Genomic DNA, 22,897 nt, shown 5'->3' with positions numbered 1-22,897 from the left:
AACTGTCCTGTTATGAGAGACTGACTTATATGTATACAGAACAACTGAAAGGATGGGAAGTAAAAATTAGGCTAGATAGGGGTGCCGGGGTGGCTCAGATGGTTAAGCATCTGCCTTAGGCTCAGGTCATGGTCCCAGGGTTCTGGGATCGAGCCCCGCATCGGGCTCCCTGCTCAGCGGGAAGACTGCTTCTCCCTCTCCCTCTGCGTCTTGTGCCCCCTGCTTGTACTGTCAAATAAATAAATAAAATCTTTAAAAAAAAACCTAAGCTTTATTAAAAAAAATGTTTTTAAAGTAGGCAGCACACCTAGCATGGGGCTTGAACTCATGACCTTGAGATCCAGTTGCATGTTCTACCGACTGAGCCAGCAAGGCACCTCTGAAATTTTTTTAAATAACAGCTTTATTGAGATACAATTCACATACCATAAAACCCATCCTTTTAAAGTTTACGACTCAGTGACCTTTAGTAATTCATGGCATAGTAGAACCATCACCATGGCTAATTTTCATTACCCCAAAAGGAAACCCCATACCCATTAACAGTCACTCCTCATTCCACCACCACCACCCTTGCAGCCCCAGGCAACCACTAATTAATCTACTTTGTTTCTATTCTGGCTATTTCATATAATAGTGTTTTCTGGTGACTGGCTCCTTTCACACAGCAGGTTTTCAAGGTTCATCGAGGCCGTGGATTGTATCAACATTTCATTTCTTTTCATTGGCAAATAATATTCCATTGAATGGATATACCACATTTTTATCATTCACCAATTAATAGACATCAGGTTGTTTCCACTTTTTGGCTATTATGAATAATGCTGCTATGAATAGTCCTATAAAAGTTTTTGTGAGGACATAGGTGTTCAATTGTCTCAAGTATATGCTTTAGAGCAGAGATACCATTTGAAAGTAAACCACTGTAAAAACAAATGAGGAAGCTATCTTTATTGACATGAAAAGAGCTCTCATGAAAATACAAGATGCAGACATTGTGCCTGGAATGCTACCAATTATTTTTTTAAAGGGGGTGGGGACGATATATTTATATTTGCTTATATATGCAAAGAAAGTTATGAGACAAATACAAAAGAAATTAATAGCTACTAATTTTCCATTTGAGAGGATGTGAACTGGGCAACCAGAATCAAGGGTGAGAAGGAAACTTCTCATTGTATACCATTTTATAATTTTTTGAACCACTTCAATGTGTTATAATTTTTTAAAATAAATTTTTTCTAAGATTTATTTATTTGACAGAGAGAGACAGAGAGAGAGAGGGAACACAAGCAGGAGGAGTGGGAGAGGGAGAAGCAGGCTTCCTGCTGAGCAGGGAGGCTGATGCACGGCTTGATCCCAGGACCCTGGGATCATGACCTGAGCCAAAGGCAGACGCTTAACGACTGAGCCACCCAGGCACCCCTAAAATAATAAATTTTTAAAGTTAAATATTTACATTTATTATAGCTCTTTCTCTCTAAAAATACTTCCCCAACCCAAAGATGAAATTCACTGAAGACCAGAGTCAAGTTCTTCAGACAAAGGACAAACAGCATTGGACTTGAGATTTAAAAGACCAGGACTTTAGCAGAGCCATGCCAGCTAGAGGCTATTATAATACAATCTCGGAGCCTCACTTTGCTCATTTGCAAAATGGAAGTAATGACTACCTTCCTACCAAGATTATTGAGGTAGATAATGACACAATAAAGCACCTAGCACAGTCTCTAAAGTTGCAAAATACAGATAAATATGATCTGTCATCTTTTGGAGAGAAAAATAAAGCTGGTGGATAGGAGTATAAAAGAAAGTAATTGGAAATCACCATCAACCATAAATTGAGTCAAAAGCAGCAACATTACCCAGACAGGTAAGAGTAAACATACTGAAACAGGAAAGTAATCCTGTTTTACTTGAAGTATTACGTTGATGGTTAGGCTCTGTTTTTTGTCTGTTTGCCTAAGGTTCGAACAGCAGGAGAAAAACACAGTGTTGAATGAGACATCCCAGAACAGGGTCTCTGTCCCAGTGGGTGACAGTTGCCCTTGGCACAGTCCCAGGGCAAGGATGCGGCCTGGGGCTTTCTCTGAGCACCAGCTACCAAATCCTGGCCCCACAGCCCCCACGGGGGGTGGGGTGGGGGCGCTGAAAGTGCTAGCGGGCTCTGTGTTTTAGAGGAGAAAGCAGGTGTTTAAAAATAAAGGAGGTTTATGTTAGGTGAATTACATCTCAGTAAAAAAATGCAAGAGACAAGACACCATAAAAAAATAACATTTAAATTAGTATTAAATGGTTGTAAAACATCTTTTACAGATATTAGTTGAGAATCTTTATTCGAAAAAGCTCGTAATAAAAATGTTCAAGTCTGTTAAGTGTTAACAATAAGACAGGTATCTGATAGTACTTCTTTGCCTAAAGGAGTCTGAAAAAGAAATTGTGTGTTCAGTGAACAATACAGATTTTCATCAACTTTAAAGAATAATACTCATCTACGGCACCCTGGGTGGCTCAGTCGGTTAAGCGTCCGACTCTTGGCTTCAGCTCGGGTCATGGTCTCAGGGTCCTGGGATGAAGCCCCAAGTAAGGCTCCATGCTCAGCAGGGAGTCTCCCTGGGACCCTTTCCCTCTGCATCTCCCTCTGCCCTTTCCTCTATGGTCCTACTCTCCCAAGCACTCTCTCACTCAAATCTTTAAAAAAAAAAAGAATAAAACTCATCTGTAATAGTGATGAAAATAGGCTTAACCAAAGTGGAGCCAGGACTTGATCAGGAGAGGGAGTATGGAAACTCAAACCTGGAGCCCCTTGAAAGGAGGACAGATTTTTGCTAGAAGGGATTTAATCACTCACCAGAGCAGAAGCAGAAGACTGGACTAGACAAAGCCTCAAGAGGCTCTTTCTGCTCTATACCTCTATAAAGAATCTAGTCAAGAGTGGAAAGGTTTGGGAGGGCTGCTTATCACCAAAGGACAACCCACACCGTTCTCAGTATCCATGTTATTCAGAAGACGATGGTAGATGTACAAGATCTAAAACTTACTAACTCCTTTTAACTTCCAACCAGAAGTTTTTAAGAAGCCAGTTTATTTTAATGTACTATGACTTAGTGTTAGCCTGTAAATCTGCAACTGTTCTATTTACTTGCAAGTTCAGCACAAAGATGACAAATTACCAAAAGAAAAAATCAAACTGGAGCAGTAGGATATAGGCTCTATATTTAAACAGTCAAAAATCTGAATCTCAACTCTATCCTTCACTACCTGTGTAATTTGGGCAACTTAACCTGTCTAGCCTCAGGTTCCTCACTTGTCAAGGGAGTATTCTAAGAAGTCATCAGGAAAATGCAAATGAAAACCATAATGAAAAGGTACTTCACACCCGCCAGAGGCAAAAACAGAGGCAATGACAAGTGTTGGCAAGGATGCAGACAAACTGGAGTCTTCATACACAGCTGGTGGGAACGTAAAATGACATAGTCCCTTTGGAAAACAGTCTGGCAGTTCCTCCAACAGAGTACCGTATGATCTAGCAATTCCACTCCTAGGTATCTACCCAAGATAAATGAAACCATGTCCACATAAAAACTTGTATAGGAAGGTTCATAACAGCACTATTCATAATAGCCAAAAAGTGAGAACAACCCAAAAGTTCATCAACAGATGAATGGAAAAGTAAAATGTGGTGTATATCCATACACTGGGATATTATTCAGGGATTTCTCCTACTGTGTCTGCCAGGTGGCATTCAAGAGACCCCAGCAGGTGTCTTCCTGTGGAGGACACAGGCCATCCAATTCACACCCCAGGGGGTGACTTCCTACAGACCAGCTCTGGCCTGAGGCACCCCAGAGAATGTCACCATCCAGCAAGCCACCGCCACATTCTTTCTACAAGGTCTGATCTCAGTCTTGAGTAGGGAGAACCTCTCCATTCCTTCCTGGGGTAATCAATCTCTCCAGTCCTAGAAGTAGTAGCTGCTCCTTACTTTTATTAATGCAATATTCCTTAGAGCCTCTTTTATAACTTTTAGTCATTGGAGACCGTTTACTAGTTAATAATTCTTTGTATTAAGTTTTTCTTTGTTCAAATTACCAGCACAGTCTCTCTCTCCTGCCTAGACCCAGACTCATACCCTGGTGCTTTCTTTCTCCCCCCACATTCTCTGGGGGCTGGGGCACAAAGATTTTAAGCACGTTAGAATTTACAACTAGTGTCTGGATATTTTTTTTTTAGCCTATGAAAACACAAATAGGTGGTTTTAAATATCACATTTAATAGCCTAATAGAAGGAATCCTGTTTTCCACACACCACTAAAAAATATTAAAAGCTTATTAGATTATGTTAATTTTTAAAAGAAGATGAGTGGTTGTTTTGATAGCTTACATTTTTTAATTCTTAGAAATTGGAAGTTAAAACGTGTTTCATTTCATGGTTATCAACACTTCAGAAATGGATAGGGAATACAGAATTGTGTGGTACAGAACATTTAACCTTATTTTCATTCCCCAGAGGAATTGTGCTTCCTAAGAAGTGCTCTAGTTCTGGGGCGCCTGGGTGGCTCAGTCGTTAAGCTTCTGCCTTCGGCTCAGGTCATGATCCTGGGGTTCTGGGGTCCTGGGATCGAGTCCCACATCGGGCTCCCTGCTCGGCGGGAGGCCTGCTTCTCCCTCTCCCACTCTCCCTGCTTGTGTTCCTGCTCTGGCTGTCTCTCTCTGTCAAATAAAAAAAAAAAAAAGAAGTGCTCTAGTTCTAAATCAAACATGCTAAGTCAGAGTCACCCAACCAAAAAGAAATAATAAAAAGCAACAAGATCTGTGTTTTATACAAAGGTCTTTCTATAATATGTGAAGATGGTAAAACAATCTTCCATATCCTTATGAGAAGCACACATCCCTCAGTGAATAGAAATTTACTGAATGTCTATCATGTGGTAAACAATGTGTCAGGTGTTGGGGATGCAAAGTTAAATAGATAACACCCTAGCTTAAAGTATGTGGAAAATCAGAGTATTCCATTAACAACTGGCTAAAAGACTTTGAATGCTCTCATCTATGATCATGTGACAACGATAAAGCAAAAACACTCATGTGGAAAAAAACACAAAAAGTTCAACAACTGTTGCAATTTCAATTTCAACATGCTTAGAAAATACAGGCCAGGTGTGAGAAGGGCCAAGAGCCTTTCCCTCAATGAGTTTGCAGAACATATACGAAGCCCTCTTACTTAGGATACAACACAACTGAGTAATATTAAAAGAGCTGGGGATGCCAAGAAGAAGGTCATGAATTTGGACTCCAGGAGGCTGAGAACATTTGGCTGGGTCTTGAGGAATGAGCAGTCAAGGCAAAGGAGACAGAAGAGCATTGTGAGCAAAAGCAAAGATTCAGAGAGAGACGTGGAGAGTTTGCATCCTGTTAAATTTATAGGTGTGTTTGGAATATAGAGGCCTGGACAGGCGTGGAAGAAAAGCCAACAGCAAACTGTGGCTTGCAATTTTAAAAACGGTGATCATGTCTCCACTCCAAGCCTCCATAAAGCAGCACGTTATCATCAGGAGAATGTTTACAGCCCTAATAGTATCCCTTCCTCTTCCCCCTACACAAGCTGCTGAAGAGAAAGTCCAGCTATTAGTGTTAATGAGTAAGATTCACACACGTGAGCGAATAGTAAAGCGAGTGCTCATGAATTAGAGTCAGGGCGACTCTCAGTAAGTATCACATGTAAGCTGAAAGAACGGAACTCTCAGATATCAGTACATCCTGCCCTGTCCCCATGCCCATCCAGAACTCAATCAGGAGCAAACCACAACAGAAAGTAAAAGGCTATTAGAAAATTTGGGCCACATTCTGTCCTATCGGGGCAGAGGCAAAAATTTCCTTCTCTTAATGCAACTCAGTTATCTACTTTAAGTTTGAAAGTTTTAGACAAGCAATTAGGAATTCAGATGCTGTAGAGTATGGTCAATTTGCCTATAGGCTAGCTTCTGCTGCACCCTCAAACCAGGAATTACAGTGCCTGTATTTTTTTATTATTATTATTATTTTTATTCTTATGTTAATCCCCATACATTACATCATTAGTTTTAGATGAAGTGTTCCATGATTCATTGTTTGTGCATAACACCCAGTGCTCCATGCAGAATGTGTCCTCCTCAATACCCACCACCAGGCCAACCCATCCTCCCACCCCCCTCCCCTCTAGAACCCTGTTTGTTTTTCAGAGTCCATCGTCTCTCATGGTTCGTCTACCCCTCCGATTTCCCCCGCTTCATTCTTCCCCTCCCGCTAGCTTCTTCTTCTTCTTTTTTTTTCTTAACATATATTGCATTATTTGTTTCAGAGGTACAGATCTGAGATTCAACAGTCTTGCACAATTCACAGCGCTTACCAGAGCACATACCCTCCCCAGTGTCTATCACCCCGTCACCCCATCCCTCCCACCCCACCCCCCACTCCAACAACACTCAGTTTGTTTCCTGCGATTAAGAATTCCTCATATCAGTGAGATCATATGATACATGTCTTTCTCTGTTTGACTTATTTCACTCAACATAATACCCTCCAGTTCCATCCATGTCGTTGCAAATCAGTGCCTGTATTTTTGTTGCTAGCACATTTAACAACACACGATTAGATGCATGCCTGCTTTTGCAGATGAAACGACTGGCTCTCGCCTGCATTTATATACTATCTTTCTCCATGGAGACATAAGATGTTTCACCAGTTTTACTGCTTTAATGCTCATTCAATCCCCATCAAATTCATAGCTGGGAAAGTAATACTACATTTTACTGAAGGCAATACTCAAATGTCAAAAGAGAAAATGTCTAACCAACGTGGGCCCAGAACCCAGCCACTAACCAGACGTTGACAATACTTTTACATTATCATGACAGAAATGGTGAGACAGACAAAGCCGACTGAGGTCTGTGTAGCAAGGGGAACAGGGATGCAGCGTGAGAGACCGGCAGTCTTCCAAGTGAAGGCAGCAATGGAGGGGACCACGCAGGATACATCAAGAGCCATTTTGCCAAGGAAAATGGCCTAAGGTGCCACATATTAAAAAATCAAGTCTTAGGTCTCACAGATCCCAGAATTTTCAGGCATTTGAGGAGATTTCCCACCTTGGATTGTCCCAGATGTAACAACATGCTGCATAAAATGCTAAATTAAAGAATATGATAAGAAAAAAGGATTCCTTGCTCAAATGTGTTGGGAGGAGCAACAGGTTAAACAGAACTAGTTCCTTTTCTGCAGGATTTCTCAGGACCTTTAACAACTAATATCAGAAAACTCAAAGAAAGGGACGCCTGGGTGGCACAGTCAGTTGAGCGTCTGCCTTCGGCTCAGGTCATGATCCCGGGGTCCTGGGGTCGAGCCCCACATCGGGCTCCCTGCCCAGTGGGGAGCCTGCTTCTCCCGCTCCCTCTGCCTGGCGCTGTGCCTACTTGTGCTTGCACTCTCTCTCTCTCTGATAGATCAAAATCTTAAAAAAAAAAAAATTTTTTTTTAAGAAAACTCAAAAAGGAAAAAGATTATACAGTATTTCCAAAACTTATTTTACACTCCCCTCTCACAGTCCAGAAGAATATACTAATAGCTACATCACTGCCTGACAGAATGGTAAAGTTCAAGGGGAGGAGTTTAAACCCAAACATACTTCATCTGGAGGTGAGATTATCTGCACGAACAGCAGTCCCACATTTACCACTTCGCCTTTATTTAAGAGAAACAAGGGCGCCTGGGTGGCTCAGTTGGTTAAGCGGCTGCCTTCGGCTCAGGTCATGATCCCAGCGTCCTGGGATCGAGTCCCGCGTCGGCCTCCTTGCTCCGCAGGGAGTCTGCTGCTCCCTCTGCCCCTCCTCCCACACGGTCTCTCAATCGCTCTCTCTCTCAAATAAATAAACAAAATCTTTAAAAAAATAAATAAGAGAAACAAGGCTGAACTCATTACCTTTTGGTGGTCGTCTCTGTAGGACTCCTGCTGTACCATTTCCAAAAGGTTCAAAGCCAACTGTTGCCTCGAAGGACCTTCTTCATGCATGGATATACAGTCTTCCAAGGCAGTAGAAGACAATATCTGCAGAACTGGCATCACTAGCACCCAGGATGACCTTGGAATTTTCTGACCCCCAGCAACAGAGAGGAGCTTCAAAGCTATTCATCAAAACAACAATTCACATTTAAAAAATTACTACCACAATCCAACCAAGTGCTACTTTGTTTAAGAGTGATATGCAAAAAGTTTTCTTACCCCTTTACAACTGGGTCAGACACATAACTAAGAGAATGGATCTTATCCTTTTAGAAAGGAACATAAAAATTAACGATTATCTAAAACAAGCTGTTAATGTATGTTCCTGATAACTTCAGGATACTCTTAGAGCAAATACATACCATAAAGTATAAACCAACTCTCTAAGTAAATATGACTTTCTTTAAAATACAGTTCAGCTGGGGCACCTGAGTAGCTCAGTCAGTTGAGCATCCGACTCTTGGTTTCGGCTCAGGTCGTGATTTTAGGGTCCTGAGATCAAGCCCCACATCAGGCTCCATGCTCAGTGTGGGGTCTGCTTGAGATTCTCTCCCTCTCCCTCTGCCCTTCCCCTTCTACCCCTCCCACACACACACTTGCATTCTCTCTTTCTCTCTAAAATAAATAAATAATATCTTTAAAAATAAATAAAATACAATTCAACTGTTGTCCTTATATTGTCCAGTCCTTCCACTGCTCTCAACAGAGCCAAAAGACCTGAGTTCCTGATCAGTGGATTTGAAGACCAATGTGCATGCTTCCCTTATAAACCCAGGTGAGAATTATATTGAGATGCATTAGTAAATGAGGTGAAGCAGGGATGTCCTTCACAGTAATTGCTGTGTGTAGGAAAAGTCTCAGAGTCCATAACCAGCAACAATCAAACCCATTTTCATAAATGATTCTTTTTTTAACATGGACACTCGACTTACACATCAGAAACACACACACAAATGTGTGATACCTTACTCACATATATAATCTCCCCCAGACCATTAACAGAATGAGTTAAAGCAGAAATATATTTTTCACAATTATCTGAACCCTAATTTACCAAAAGATGTTATTCACAGGCTTCTGAGCTAGATTATCAATCAATTTCCCCACAACACCAAAAAAAGTCTACAAGTTTTAAGTCATCTCAGTGAGTTGCCAATATTTTCTTTTCACCTTTTGGAAGTCAAACCTGAACATGGTATGAAGTACAAACACCTGTTACTCTAACACTGCTAATTGACCTTTTCTGCCAAAATATTAGTCTTTTTTTTAATTAAGTTTTAAAAATACGGAACCCTCACGAATGTGCATGTATCTTCGTACAGGGGGCACACAAATGTTTTCTGTATCATTCCAATCGAAATGTTAGTCTTAATCCATAATTGTCCCTGGGAGATTATGAAAATCCATTATCTTTAATAAAACAGGAAATGTACACATTTCTGTCTTTATTATAAATCTTCCAGACATTTTTATAAATTGCTATTTACAATCAAGGCTAGTGTTAATAATTAAGAAGCATAACATTGTATTAATGCTGTGCATTTGTCAAATTTGAAATCATCAATATCTTCTTGGTTATCCTATTTGAACACTCTTTCCCAATATACTAAACAGCCGATCTTCCCTACTTTTCAACATAACATACTGGATGATAGAAATGCTCTACGACTAGACTGTAGTGATGGTTGCACAACTTTGTAAATTCACTTCTTAAAAAAAGCCACTTTATTGTACACTTAAAAATGGTAAACTTTATGGTAATTAAACTATACCTCAATAAAGCTGTTTATTTTTTTTATTTTATTTTAAAGATTTTTATTTATTTATTTGACAGAGAGAGACACAGCAAGAGAGGGATCACAAGCAGGGAGAGTGTGAGAGGGAGAAGCAGGCTTCCCTCCGAGCAGGGAGCCCTATGCGGGGCTCGATCCCAGGACCCCAGGACCATGACCCAAGCCGAAGGCAGACGCCCAACGACTGAGCCACCCAGGCGCCCCTCAATAAAACTGTTTAAAAAAGAAAACAAAACCCTGGCTGTCAGTGGATGGAACTGGAAGGTATTATGTTAAGCAAAATAAGTCAATCAGAGAAAGACAATTATCATTTGATCTCACTGATGTGTGGAATTTAAGAAACAAATCAGAGGATCATAGGGGAAGAGAGGAAAAAATAAAACAAGATGAAACCAGAGAGGGAGACAAACCATAAGAGACTCTTAATCATAGGAAACAAACTGAGGGTTGCTGGAGGGGAGGAGGGTGGGAGGGATGGGGTGGCTGGGTGATGGATATTAAGGAGGGCATGTGATGTAATGAGCACTGGGTGTTATATAAGACTGATGAATCCCTGGCCTCTACCTTGGAAACCAATAATACACTATGTTAATTAATTGAATTTAAATTAAAAAATAGAAGAGGAAAAAAAAACCACCACCACCTATGGCTGTCAGAAGTACCAACCCTGGCAAATTATACCTCTGGGAAGATGCCATGTGCACCGCTAGGAGAACAACATCATCAACAAAAAAGGCAAAAGTAGTTCAGAAAGAGCCTCAGGAGGAGGGCACAAATGAGCACAAGGCCAATAGACAAAAAGAGTGCAGGAAGCCAAGGGCCCCCTCTGCGTGCTACAGCCATTCTTAAGACAGACTGTAAGTGGAAAAGGAATTCACCCTCAAAATCATGATGAATTAAAAGGCCCACAATGAGCTACACAATCAGTATCTACCTCTTTAAGCACTTTAAAATGAGAGTGGGGATGTACTGGCAGATCATGGCACCATGCAACAATTTATTTTAATTTTTGTTTTTTTTATTAACATATAATGTATTATTTGTTTTAGGGGTACAGGTCTGTGATTCATCAGTCTTACACAATTCACAGCGCTCACCATAGCACATACCCTCCCCAGTGTCCATCCCCCAGCCACCCCATTCCTCCCACTCCCCACCACCACTCCACCAACCCTATTTGTTTCCTGAGATTAAGAGTCTCTTGGGGCGCCTGGGTGGCTCAGTCATTAAGCGTCTGCTTCGGCTCAGGTCATGATCCCAGGGTCCTGGGATCGAGACCTGAATCGGGCTCCCTGCTCAGAGGGAAGCCTGCTTCTCCCTCTCCCACTCCCCCTGCTTGTATTCCCTCTCTCGCTGTCAAATAAATAAATAAAATCTTAAAAAAAAAAAACTCTTATGGTTTGTCTCCCTCTCTGGTTTCGCCGTTTTATTTTTCCCTCCCTTCCCCTATGATCCTCTGCCTTGTTTCTCATATTCCACATGTCAGTGAGATCATATGATAATTGTCTTTCTCTGATGGACTTATTTCGTTTAGCATAATACCCTCTAGTTCCATCCACGTTGTTGCAAATGGCAAGATTTCATTTTTTTTTGATGGCACCATGCAACATAACTTAGATCCTCCATTACTATATAGATGTTACCCAGAGTAAAGAGACACATCATTAGCATAAAAGCTGCATTTTAAAGGTGTGACTTGGTTGCCATCGGCCAGACCTATCAACTTGATTTTATACCGTATTTTTAAATGGAACATTTTTACCCGCCTTTAGTCCCATTCTTCACTCTTAGGACAGCCAAGATACTTGGTAAATTATGGTATATGGAGCCTTTGCACAAAACACCTTGTCGGTAAGAAAAACAAAGTTCTATTTCAGAATGATTAATTAGGAAAATTCTAGAAAACTCAAAGTATACAGGACTTTCTAGGATAGCATAATATGTAGCTCAAGAGACTCCTGCCAACACTTATGTTCTAGTTACATTTTACTCTTGTGAGGCTATTTTTATTTACCTAGACTTAGGATTGGTTTCTGCTGACTTGCTGGAGTCTGTAGCAGAAGTAAAGCTATTCCAATCGTGACCAGTTCAACAGGAAAATCCTAAAACAAAAACAAGAAAGGAGTTGAAGAAGTTCCCAGAGCCATGGCTTTTAGTAACATGTATCCAGGAAGAGTATATTTAACATGAAAGATCATCAACCTACCGTACAAAGTTATTTACAATAAGCCAGCTCTGTTCCAGGAAGGATGGTGACTCCACAGCAATCACACAGCAAAAACACAAAATGTTATCATATCTGGTCGAAGAGCAGGGGCTATACACCAAATTAATTTAAAGAGAAAATGCCTGGGCACATGGGTGGCTCAGTTGGTTAAGCGACTGCCTTCGGCTCAGGTCATGGTCCCAGGGTCCTGGGATCAAGCCCTGCACCGGGCTCCCTGTTCCACGGGGAATCTGCTTCTCCCTGTGCCCCTCCCCCTCACTCATTTTCTCTCTCTCTCTCTCTCTCTCTCCCCCCGCTCAAATAAATAAAATCTTTAAAAAGAAAATTAAAAAGAATATACCTTAATAGAACAAACAGACTGACAAGTATTCAAAAACAATCTTTCAAATTAGTGAAAAACTACCTGAAATACTAAAAGAATACTTCATTTCTGAAAAGTAGATCAACTGTCTAATCACCTAATACAGGCATGATTCATCTATATAATGTACATAAAGAACTACACTTAATGATTTTAATAAATCATATTATTTTGGGGTGCCTGGGTGGCTCAGTCGATTAAGCATCCCACTCTTGGTTTCAGCTCAGGTTATGATCTCTGGGTGCGGAGATCGAGCCCCATGTTGGGCTCCACCCTCAGTGGGGAGTCTTATTTCCCTCTCCCTCTGCCCCTCCCCACCCTGCTTGCTCAAGCGTGCCCTCTCTCTGAAATAAATCTTCAAAAATAAAAATAAATAAATCATGTTATTTTAATAAAAGAAACAGTAATACCCAAGGAGGCAGAGATTTTTTTTTAAATTACAGTAATCTATTAAGCATATTTAAATGTAACAAAGCAATAACCACAGAAACTGAAAATCATTATTTTTCACCAAGTGTATCAATGAAATGAAAAAGTAAAACGGATGTGAATATTAAGTTCTAATAAGTAAATTACAAGAGATACAAGATGTTATTTGAGCCTTCTAAATAAAGAAAACATTAACATATTCTGTAACTAAAGAAAAAAGGTCCAATACACTTTGCTAAAATTACTTCATTCTGAAATTTTACACACGCAACTGCAGAGCAGAAGTATCTATGAATCAGAGGGTGGGCAAGAAAAAAAAAGAAAGAAACGTTAGGTAGAGCCACATGTTAAAAAAAACACTTGGAGAAAACAAACTAGTCTGACAAACTCAGAAGTTACAATCTTGGAGGTGCTACTAACTTTGGCACAAATAAATATAAAATAAATACAGAGCTACATCTCAGTTTTACCATTTAAAAAGTGAAAACAAACAGCAAACTCTTCCCAAGTGCTTGTTTATGGACTTTTAAAAACCAGCAAAAGAAGAAAATTAAATCATTTTAATGGAATATTTTCTAATTTGTGTCTTTGAGCCTATACCTGCTCAGTGCTTTGAAATTTAGTTGAGAACAACAAAGCAACAGCTATTTGAGGACAATCAATGCATTTTTGAAACCAATACACTTACTATATATACCACCACACCACTCTTTGCCATGATCGTTTCCTAAATTTCATTTCATATTCTGCATATCCATTTAAAAAAGGAAGAAAATGCAGCAAGGTCATTTAAATTTCAAATTTCCTGGCTACCAAGATCAGAGACAAATGAAAGTATGACTTTATACTAAGGCTACACTCGAAAACCTTTTTCACACAAGCTATCACTGCAAGGGCCACAAAGTAGCATTTTGGGGTTCTGATCTGTACTAGGAACATGCTAAGTGGATGGAACTTTTTCTTTTGAGAGAGAGAGAGTATGCGGGGGTGGGGCAGAGGGAGAAAGAGACTCTCAAGCAGGCTCCATGCCCAGCACAGAGCCTGATGCAAGGCTCAATCTCATGACCTCGAGATCATGACTGAGCAGAAATCAAGAGTCAGATGCTTAACTGACTGGGCCACCTAAGGGCCCCTAAGTGGATGGAACTTAAAGGTGGGAAGGACCAAGTGAAAATGGCATTCTCCAAGAAGGGGGACACTGGCCTGTTCAGAATGTAGGGTGAAAGGAAATGACCTAGAGAGCAAGGCATCAAAATGAAGGAATAGTAGGGGATTACACTAAATCAGCTTAAGTTGCTTACAGTTCTGAGAAGTTTATTGTTTGATTGATTTTTAATGGAGACCAAATAACAGTAGCACTTCATGATGTCTTTTAATAAAAGACTGTGTTAAACATCTCATATGCCATTTGTAACCCTATACATATTGCTACTGTAACTTGTGCTTTTTCTGCCCCAGACCAGTGAAAGATCAGAGGACAGGACAGTTAAAGCCCCACAGGGGCTTGACAAATTGACAAGAGAAGCCCATGGATAAATGCTTCCCTCCTTCATCTGGATCCTTCTGAAGGGTTCTGAGACATATTTCATAACACTTCTCAGAATATTCTGTGCGATCAAGCAATTGGTTGTTCATAGCACTGGGCAACATGGTAATATCTGCATTACCTCTCCCATTTCCAGCATTTCACGCTTCGTGTCCCTTTCCCACTTGCTTCCTGGCATCGCCCTTGCAGATAAACTCCTGTTGCATAAACCTTGGCTTTTGTGGAAACACTGGCTCTGCTCTTGACATTACGGAAACTCGGGGACTACTTCTGGAGGAACCCAGGCTAATTCAGAGCCTATCTGGAGCAAGGAAGTAAAATACAAAAGAGGAGGAAATGCCTTTACACTGGGCCACAGATGTCACAGGACTTTTGATAACAGCAAACCTTGGAGTCCACACTTCCTGTCCTCAATTCCAATGAAAGACTGTCATGCGCACCACCAATGATGCAGGCACTAGGTACTTAGACACACACAGTGAAGAAAGGTGAGTGGAACAGAGTCAGCTGATGGCGAGGTCTTCGAGAGCACCGGGTCCTGGCCTTCCCAGTGCTTCCCCAGTGTTTAGCTCTTGCTTCCCTTTGACAGCTACCCAGTCTCCTCACAATCAGTATCATTTTTTGCCTAACTTTGCTGATAAGAGTAATGCAAAGGACCTTGGGTTATAACCACTCAAATAGAGCTAAAAATAACTCAACCAAGACTAAATCCACTGCAACTAATATAGCATAAGGAATGCATTCATTTTCACAATGCAAGGAAACATCTCCAATAGAAGAATATAAAAATAACAAAGGGGAAAAGAAAAGTTAATGTTAATATTTGAAGTGCATATCCAGCTGGTAAACTCAGTGATATAGGAAAGATATAGCCCTAGCCTAGGTAATAAGAATGTCTTTTTTTTTTTAAGATTTTTTTACTCATTTATTTAGGACAGAGAGAGATCACGGGCAGGGAGGAGGAGTAGAGGGAAAAGCAGATTCCCCACTGAGCAGGGAGCCTGATGCTGCACTCGATCCCAGGACCCTGGGATCATGACCTGAGCTGAAGGAAGACGCTTAACCGCCTGAGCCACCAGGCGCCCCTAAAGATTTTTTTTTAATTTGAGAGAGAGAAATGGAGCGGGGGAGGGGCAGACTCCTTGCTGAGCAGGGAGCCCCACTCAGGGCTTGATCTGGGATTCCAGGATCATCGTGATCTGAGCCGAAGGCAGACGCTTAACTGACTGAGCCACCCAGGTGCCCCAGTAATAAGAATGTCTTATTCTACTTTATTTTGTTTCAAATTACAGTGCATGTAGCCCTAAAGGAGATAGGTTTGCAAATTAGTTTTCCTAGGCTTTTTTTTCTTTCTTATTTTTTGGTTAAACCTCAGAAACACTGGGCCAGAGGTGGGGGTAAAAAATTACAAAACACAAGTATTTTAATAGTTCTATTCATATTTACTTCCTTCTAAATTGTTAAATATTGAGCAAAAGGAAGACACTATAAATATGACTTTCACAGGCATCACTATTGTTCTAAATTATAATATTGTGTAATTCCACAGGCCAATACCCCTAATGAACACATGTGCAAAATTCAACAAAGTATTAGCAAACCTAATACAACTGTTTATTGAAAGGATCATGTATCATAATCAAGTGGGATTTATTCTAGGGATGCAAGGATGGTTCAACAACTGCAAATCAACATGATACATCACCTTCACAGAACGAAGACTAAAAATCATATGATCACCTCAATATATGCAGAAAAAGCATCTGACAAAACTCAACAATCATTTATGATAAGAACTCTCAAAAAGGTGGGTAGAGAGGGAACATACTTCAACATATTATAGGATATATATGAGAAACCCACACCTAAAATCATACTCTATGGTGAAAGCTAAAAGCTTTCTCTAAGATCAGAAACAAGACAAGTATGTCACTGTCACTACTTTATTCAACACAGTATAGGAAATCACAGCCACGGCAATTAGGCAAAAAAAAGTGACAAAAGACATCCAAATTAAAAAAAAAGAAAACTGTTAGTATTTGCTGAAAACTATTACAATAAGTGAATTCAGTAAAGTTGCAGGATATAAAAAGCAATATACAGAAATCTGTTGTGTTTCTATACACTAATACTAAACTATCAGAATGAGAAAATTTAAAAAAAAAAAACCATATACAATTGTATAAAAAAAAAAAATACACAGGAATAAATTTAACCAAGGAGGGCGAAGACCTATACTCTGAAAACAATAAGGCACTGATGAAAGAAACTGAAGAAGACACAAATAAATGGAAAGATATTCCATACTATTAAAATGTCCCTAACACCCAGAACAATCTAAAGATTCAGTGCAATCCCTATCAAAATGCCAATGGAATTTTTCACAGAACTAGAACAAATAATCCTAAAATTTGTATGGAACCATAAAAGACCTCAAATAGCCAAGGTAATCGTAAGAAAGCTGGAGGAGGTCTCACACTTCCAGATTCCAAATTATACTACAAAGCTATAGTGATCAAAACTGTATGGTACAGACACAAAAACAGACACATTGATCAACGGAACGGAACAGAGAGCTCAGAAATAAACCCGTGCTTACATGGACAATAAATCTTCAACAAAAAAAAGGCAAGAACATACAATGGGGGAAGGACAATCTCCCGATAAATGGTGTTGGGAAAACTGGACAGCTACATGCAAAAGAATGAAACCAGACCATGGCATTACACCATACACAAAAATAAAATCAAAATGGATTAAAGCCTGAAACCATAAAATTCCTAGAAGAAAACACAGGCAGTAAGCAATCTGATGTTGGTCTTAGCAGTATTTTTTCAATGTCTCCTCAGACAAGAACAACAAAAGCAAAAACAAACAAATGAGACTGCATCAAAACAAAAAACTTTTGCACAGCAAAGGAAATTATTAACAAAATGAAAAAGCAACCTACAGAATGGGAGAAGATATTTGCTAATGACATATCTGATGAGGGGTTAACATCCAAAATGTAAAAAGAACGGTATTTTTACATGTTTTCCAAATCTTATCTATAAAATATATACAGCATATATTATATATCAATAGGTATGATTATATACAATAAATATACATCTGAATAGGCATTTAATCTATACTGATTATCATGTTATATATAACATGTTATATACTAGAGCTAACAGATTATATAACAGAGATAACAGATATATAACTACATAATATATATCATATATTACTATTACACATAATAATATATAACACCAATATATCATGATATAATATATAATATTACCTACAATGTCCCAGCAGATGTAAAACCATGCTAATCACAAGACTGACAAATTGACAAATGACTTAGTTGAGCCTTCCTTGGCTCCCACTTCCCATTAAAATTTACATTCAGTTTCTGTTTCCCACCTACCATTTACTCCTTTATTCTGATTTGGTTCTCACCACCGTCCCTCCACTGAAACTGCTTCCTCTAAGGTAAACAATAAACTTCTACTTATTGCACCCTAAGAGTTCTTTCCATACCTTACTTTAAACACTCTCTCCATGACGCTGTTGACCATTCTCCTTTCTGAGACATTCCTTTCCCTGATTTTCATATCCTCGGTCTCTTCTGTTTATCATACAATCCTTCTGGCCACACTTTCTCCTCATTTTCAGTACACTCTAGCCCCTCGAGTTCCATGAAAACCCATGTAATGTAATCCCATGGGTAAAACTCCCACCTCGAAGTAGAGGTCTACAAATCTATACCTTTAGCCTAAGCTTCTATCGTGAATTTTAAAAGCACATATCCAACTATCCACGATCCATACACACCTCAAACCAAGCATATCTAAAACCAAATTTATCCTCTTCCCTCCAATATCAGCTACCATTTCTCAAAGTGAAGGGCATCCTCCAGTTGCTCAAGAGACAGTGGAGACTCTGCCAAGGAACCTCTCCTTGACCATCTAATCAGCCACAAAGCCCTGTTGATTTCATCTCCTCCCTCTCTCTTTTCCCACTCTCTTTTCCACCCTCTTCTACTCTTTCCTATTCTCTTCCCCTAATTAGTCCCTTGCTATGGACTGAACTGTGCCTCTGCCACACAAATACATATGTTGAAGACCTAACTACCAACCTGACCACATTTGGAGCATAGAAGTAATTAAAAAATTAAATGAGGTCATAACAACGGGGCCAAAATCCAGTAAGATTAGTGTTCTTTTAGAAAGAAATAATAGCTCTCTCTTGCTCTCTCCCCATGCTGTGAGAACACAGCAAGGAGGCAGCTATCTATAAGCCAAGAAGAGATCCCTCACCAGAATCCAGTTGGTCAGCACCCGTTCTTTGACTTCCTAGTCTCCAGATGTGTGAAAATACATTTGTGTTGTTTAAGCCACGCACACTGTGGTAGTTTAAGACCAGACCCGCAGCGTAAGACATGCCTCCTCACTTCCTGCCCTAGTAGTGTAGCCCTGCTCTAAAACCTCCTCCAATCTCCTACAACGATCTTTCATATACAAAAATCTGAGGGCACCTCTATGCAGAAAGGTCTTCAATAGCATGCCATTGCCTAGAAGATAAAATCGTAAACTCATTCATGTGGCAGGCAAGACCTTTTGTGGTAGACCAGCCTTATCGCCTACACCTTCATCTGTCAACAATATGGCAGATGTTGTCTCCTGAACACGTCCTGCCTGCTCTGCTTGCTCATGTGTCTGTTTGAGCACATGCTATTCCACAACTGGAATGCCCCCCAACATCTGGTTTGAATCAGGCAAACTCCTAGGCAGACCTCCTCAAATCAGAACTCATGCCCAACTTCCCTTAACCTGTACTCCCGCTGCCCTTTACATACACTCCCATAGAAGCATTCACCTTATTGGACGCCAGTTACTTAGATTATTTATGTGCATGTCTGGAAGTCTCTTGAGGTCACAGGAAGTGTCTTTTTATGTATGTATTCTATAGGGCCTGGCAAATAATAGGTGTTCGAGACTTGCGTTCTACACACATAAATGGAAAAAAAAAATGCCCCAGTGGTAGAGCCTTAACTTGTGCTCCAAATGTAATGACTTGTTTTTATAACAGATGACAATAGTAGTACATTAAGAGTATGATCTCATGGTATTTGATCAAAACACCTTTGATATCAATGAAGTAAAAGAGCACACGCCCCCTGCTGCTGAAAGACCCAATTAAGAGAACTGACGTGTTAAAATCTCGTATTCTCCTTACCTCCTTCAGAAGTTCAACACTGTGCTCTAAAAGGTGAATTAAAGATGAGCATTCCCCAGTTATTGTTAAGCTGACTTCGCAGACACACAGCAGCTGAAGGGTCAGCTGGATAAGCTGAATTTTCCAGAAAACGGGATGACGCAGAAGGCTTAAATATACTTCCTCAATAAACAGCATCACTTCTGTTGTCTGGATCAAATCTTTTACCTGTTTAAAAAAAGTCATTACATGATATTAAAATAATATACAAAACAAAGGATAATTTTAAACTATGTAAGAAGTATTAACAATCTTTTTTTTCTAAACCTATAAAGACTTAAAGAGATGAAGACATTTACATGACTCAAAGAGAATTAAACCATGTATAAACTCTGCCTTATTTTTGTCACTAACCAAAATACAATTTGCTACCATTTTTGTTACTGCTGGCTGACACAAATTCTTTTCATTTATTTTTCTGACTTCTCTGAGTGCAGATTCTTCTTTAAGACAAAGTACATGACCATGCCAACATGTTGAAGGAAATTAATTAAAGTTGGTTTTGAGCTCTCCAAATGAACCCGCCTTTCAATGATTCCAACACAGTTACCTGGAAGAAAAGGGTTAGCATGTTATTCTAATGTACTACTAAGCCCTTCATCTGGAAGATATTTGCTCAGACAACCTTAACTGACAGCATCATTTCCACACTTGGCAGATGCAATGAAAGACCATATTCAAATGGTAGGGTGTCTTCTCAACAGGCTAATGCATTAGATAGGAAGGACTTGGGTGCTCTTGAAAATCCCAATTCAATTCAAACCCAGCTGTTCCGATCAAAATTCTGGAGTTGGTATTAAGGATATGGTCCTGCTCACAGACACATTGGCATTTACCAGAAATTACAAACAATGAACCATCTGCTTCAATCAGAAGCCTTGTGTCTGTTAAATTCATCAAGAGGAAAGCCTACAGTTGACCAGCTGTACCTTTCACCAATCGTTACCACCATAATAACCCAAAAGGACTATAAGTTACACAAAGAGAAAAATTAATTCCTCACAAACAGGAGGAAAAAAGATATTAAAAGATCAAGAGAGAAGAGATAGAAAATACTAAGTTATAAAAAAAAAATAAATGTGAACCGTCAAGTAACTAAATTATTTTACTCTTTTGCAAATCTACAGTGGGAAAGGCAAAAGGCCACCAATAAAAGGGATTTATTTTATTTTTTTTTTTAAAGACTTTATTTGACAGAGACAGAGAGAAAGAAGGAACACAAGCAGGGAGAGTGGGAGAGGGAGAAACAGGCTTCCCACCGAGCAGGGAGCCCGATGTGGGGCTCGATCCCAGAACTCTGGGATCATGACCTGAGCCGAAGGCAGATGCTTAACGACTGAGCCACCCAGGTGCCGCCAAGAAAAGGGATTTAAAACAAGACAAAGCCTCATGTTTATTGGACAATATATTTCCTTGAATGTATTTTTTGTGTATACTTGAAATTTTCCATAATAAAAAAAAAAATTTTGGACAATTCAGCAAGTTAGCATTACAGGCTCTCTAACTGTTAATATTACCATAATTTTTAGCAATACTTGTGAAGTAATGTTCTATCTTGATGTAGCGACAGATTATGTGCAATGGATAACATGTACAATGATGAGACTCACAATTAAAAAAAAGGAACTATCTGGACCAAAGTCAACAGTAAAGTTTAAGGCAGGTAAGTAAAAAACAAACAAATACAAATACAAAATGGAAGAGCAACAGGCATGAAAAGAAACTAGAAATTTCATTAACCATCGTTTCATCATGGGTCAATAGGTGGCATGGCTATTTCTAAAATAACACTTTTTTAACTGACGAGATTCTATTCACATGCACAGTATGGGTCAGACCACAAATATAGGAGCGTATTCAGCTCTAAAAAGAACATTTCATAGTAACACATTCTGAGCGCTACTAAACTAGAGAATTCCTGGCAATGGACAGTTCTGAAAACCCTAGTACAGAAAGTGATGAAGGAAAGAAAGGAGGGAAGGATGGAAAGGAAGAAAGGGAAAGAAGAGAGAAAGAAAGGACACAAAAGAGGACGCAGATGGGCTTTTTTAAAAGCCTATTTTGTTTTGTTCTATGAAGAATGGAAACTAATGGGTAATCTCAGGAAAATGCAGGTCAATTAGAAGCACTTAAAAAAAAATGTTGCCTTGCAAAATGGCATGCTTCTTATCACTAAAAATTTAGTCATGGGATGGTTATCTCAGAGTTTAAGAAATACCTGTAATCAATGGGAAAATGGATTACGTTCCCACTAAAAATCTGATGCTCAGATTCTTCATACTCTAATAAAGCCAATTTGTTAAGTGATTACATGTATTTATGTTGCTAGTTCCATTAGTTCCAAATGATGTATCTATCATCTTTTTTTCTTTGCCTATCTCGACTATATTAAGAAGTCACAGATTCCCCAAAATATCTCACAGAGCTCACTTGTAGAAGTTATTTAGGCTTATAAATATAGGTTCATGAGGATGAAGGCAAACATCCACCAAAGAACACAGAACTGGGTAATGCAAGCATGAGGTGGGAAAAGTGTACCCCATTTCAAGATGTTCTGCCTATACATTGTTTTATTGCCCACACAAAGCAAAAGCTTTGGAAAAGCCACAGGAGAATTCATTTTAATTAACTTTTCTCTGCCTTGATTACAGGAAAGTCTATTTATGAGTCACAGAGGAAAGATTCACTCTAGTCACTCTTTGCTAACACAAACTTAAAACAGGTCATCTGTGACCTCAAGTGATCACTCTGAAAAATATTCACAGATTCCCTCTATCAGCTAAGCAGCATGGCGCTCAGATTCTAGGCAAACGAGAAAGCTCGACGATGAGGAGGACAGCCTGATAAATTAATCACTACACTAACATCACAACCCACTGGCAACTGGCATTTTTTTTTTAAATCTGCAGTTATAGAGACATTAGCTCATACTTATTTCTCCCTTGAACTTCCTAGGCATTCTATCCATACCTGTTAAACATCTTTTACCCATCTACTTCGAATTATGAGAATTTATATACTTGTCTTAACTCCCTTCCTAGACTGTGGGCTTCTCAGGAGCAGGAAACATCAGGGTCACCACGTACGTTGTAAGGAGACATGTGGAAACTGGAATCTAGCCAGCACTCAGCTGGCCAAGCCCTGCATCTCCAGGGCTGTATCTACCCAGAGGTACACCTTTTTCTAATTTGTACAAGATTTTTCTAATCTTGTAACTCTCTTGTGTCTAACACAAAGA

General features: G+C 39.6%; 1 protein-coding gene across 7 annotated transcripts in view; it reads right to left on the bottom strand.

Annotated features, from left to right (window-relative positions):
- Positions 1–22,897, bottom strand: part of FOCAD (focadhesin) — a 310,969-nt gene that overhangs the window by 205,552 nt on the left and 82,520 nt on the right. For all 7 annotated transcript variants that reach the window (XR_010407633.1, XM_064579209.1, XM_064579206.1 and 4 more), the window contains 3 exons: positions 19,621–19,827; positions 11,843–11,930; positions 7,955–8,157 (listed from right to left, as the gene is read on the bottom strand). Coding sequence is in view for 6 of the 7 variants with exons in the window: in XM_064579209.1 (XP_064435279.1) it covers positions 7,955–8,157; positions 11,843–11,930; positions 19,621–19,827 (498 nt within the window). In the remaining variant the exon portion in view is untranslated. The remainder of the gene's footprint in view (positions 1–7,954; positions 8,158–11,842; positions 11,931–19,620; positions 19,828–22,897) is intronic.

This window comes from Mirounga angustirostris, unplaced genomic scaffold (genome assembly GCF_029215605.1).
Source record: "Mirounga angustirostris isolate CCGP_5_RB_7025 unplaced genomic scaffold, mMirAng1.0.hap1 SCAF_15, whole genome shotgun sequence".
Classification (NCBI taxonomy): Eukaryota; Metazoa; Chordata; class Mammalia; order Carnivora; family Phocidae; genus Mirounga; species Mirounga angustirostris.
Note: the sequence above shows the minus strand (reverse complement) of the source record. Positions and strands in the feature narration are given on the sequence as shown.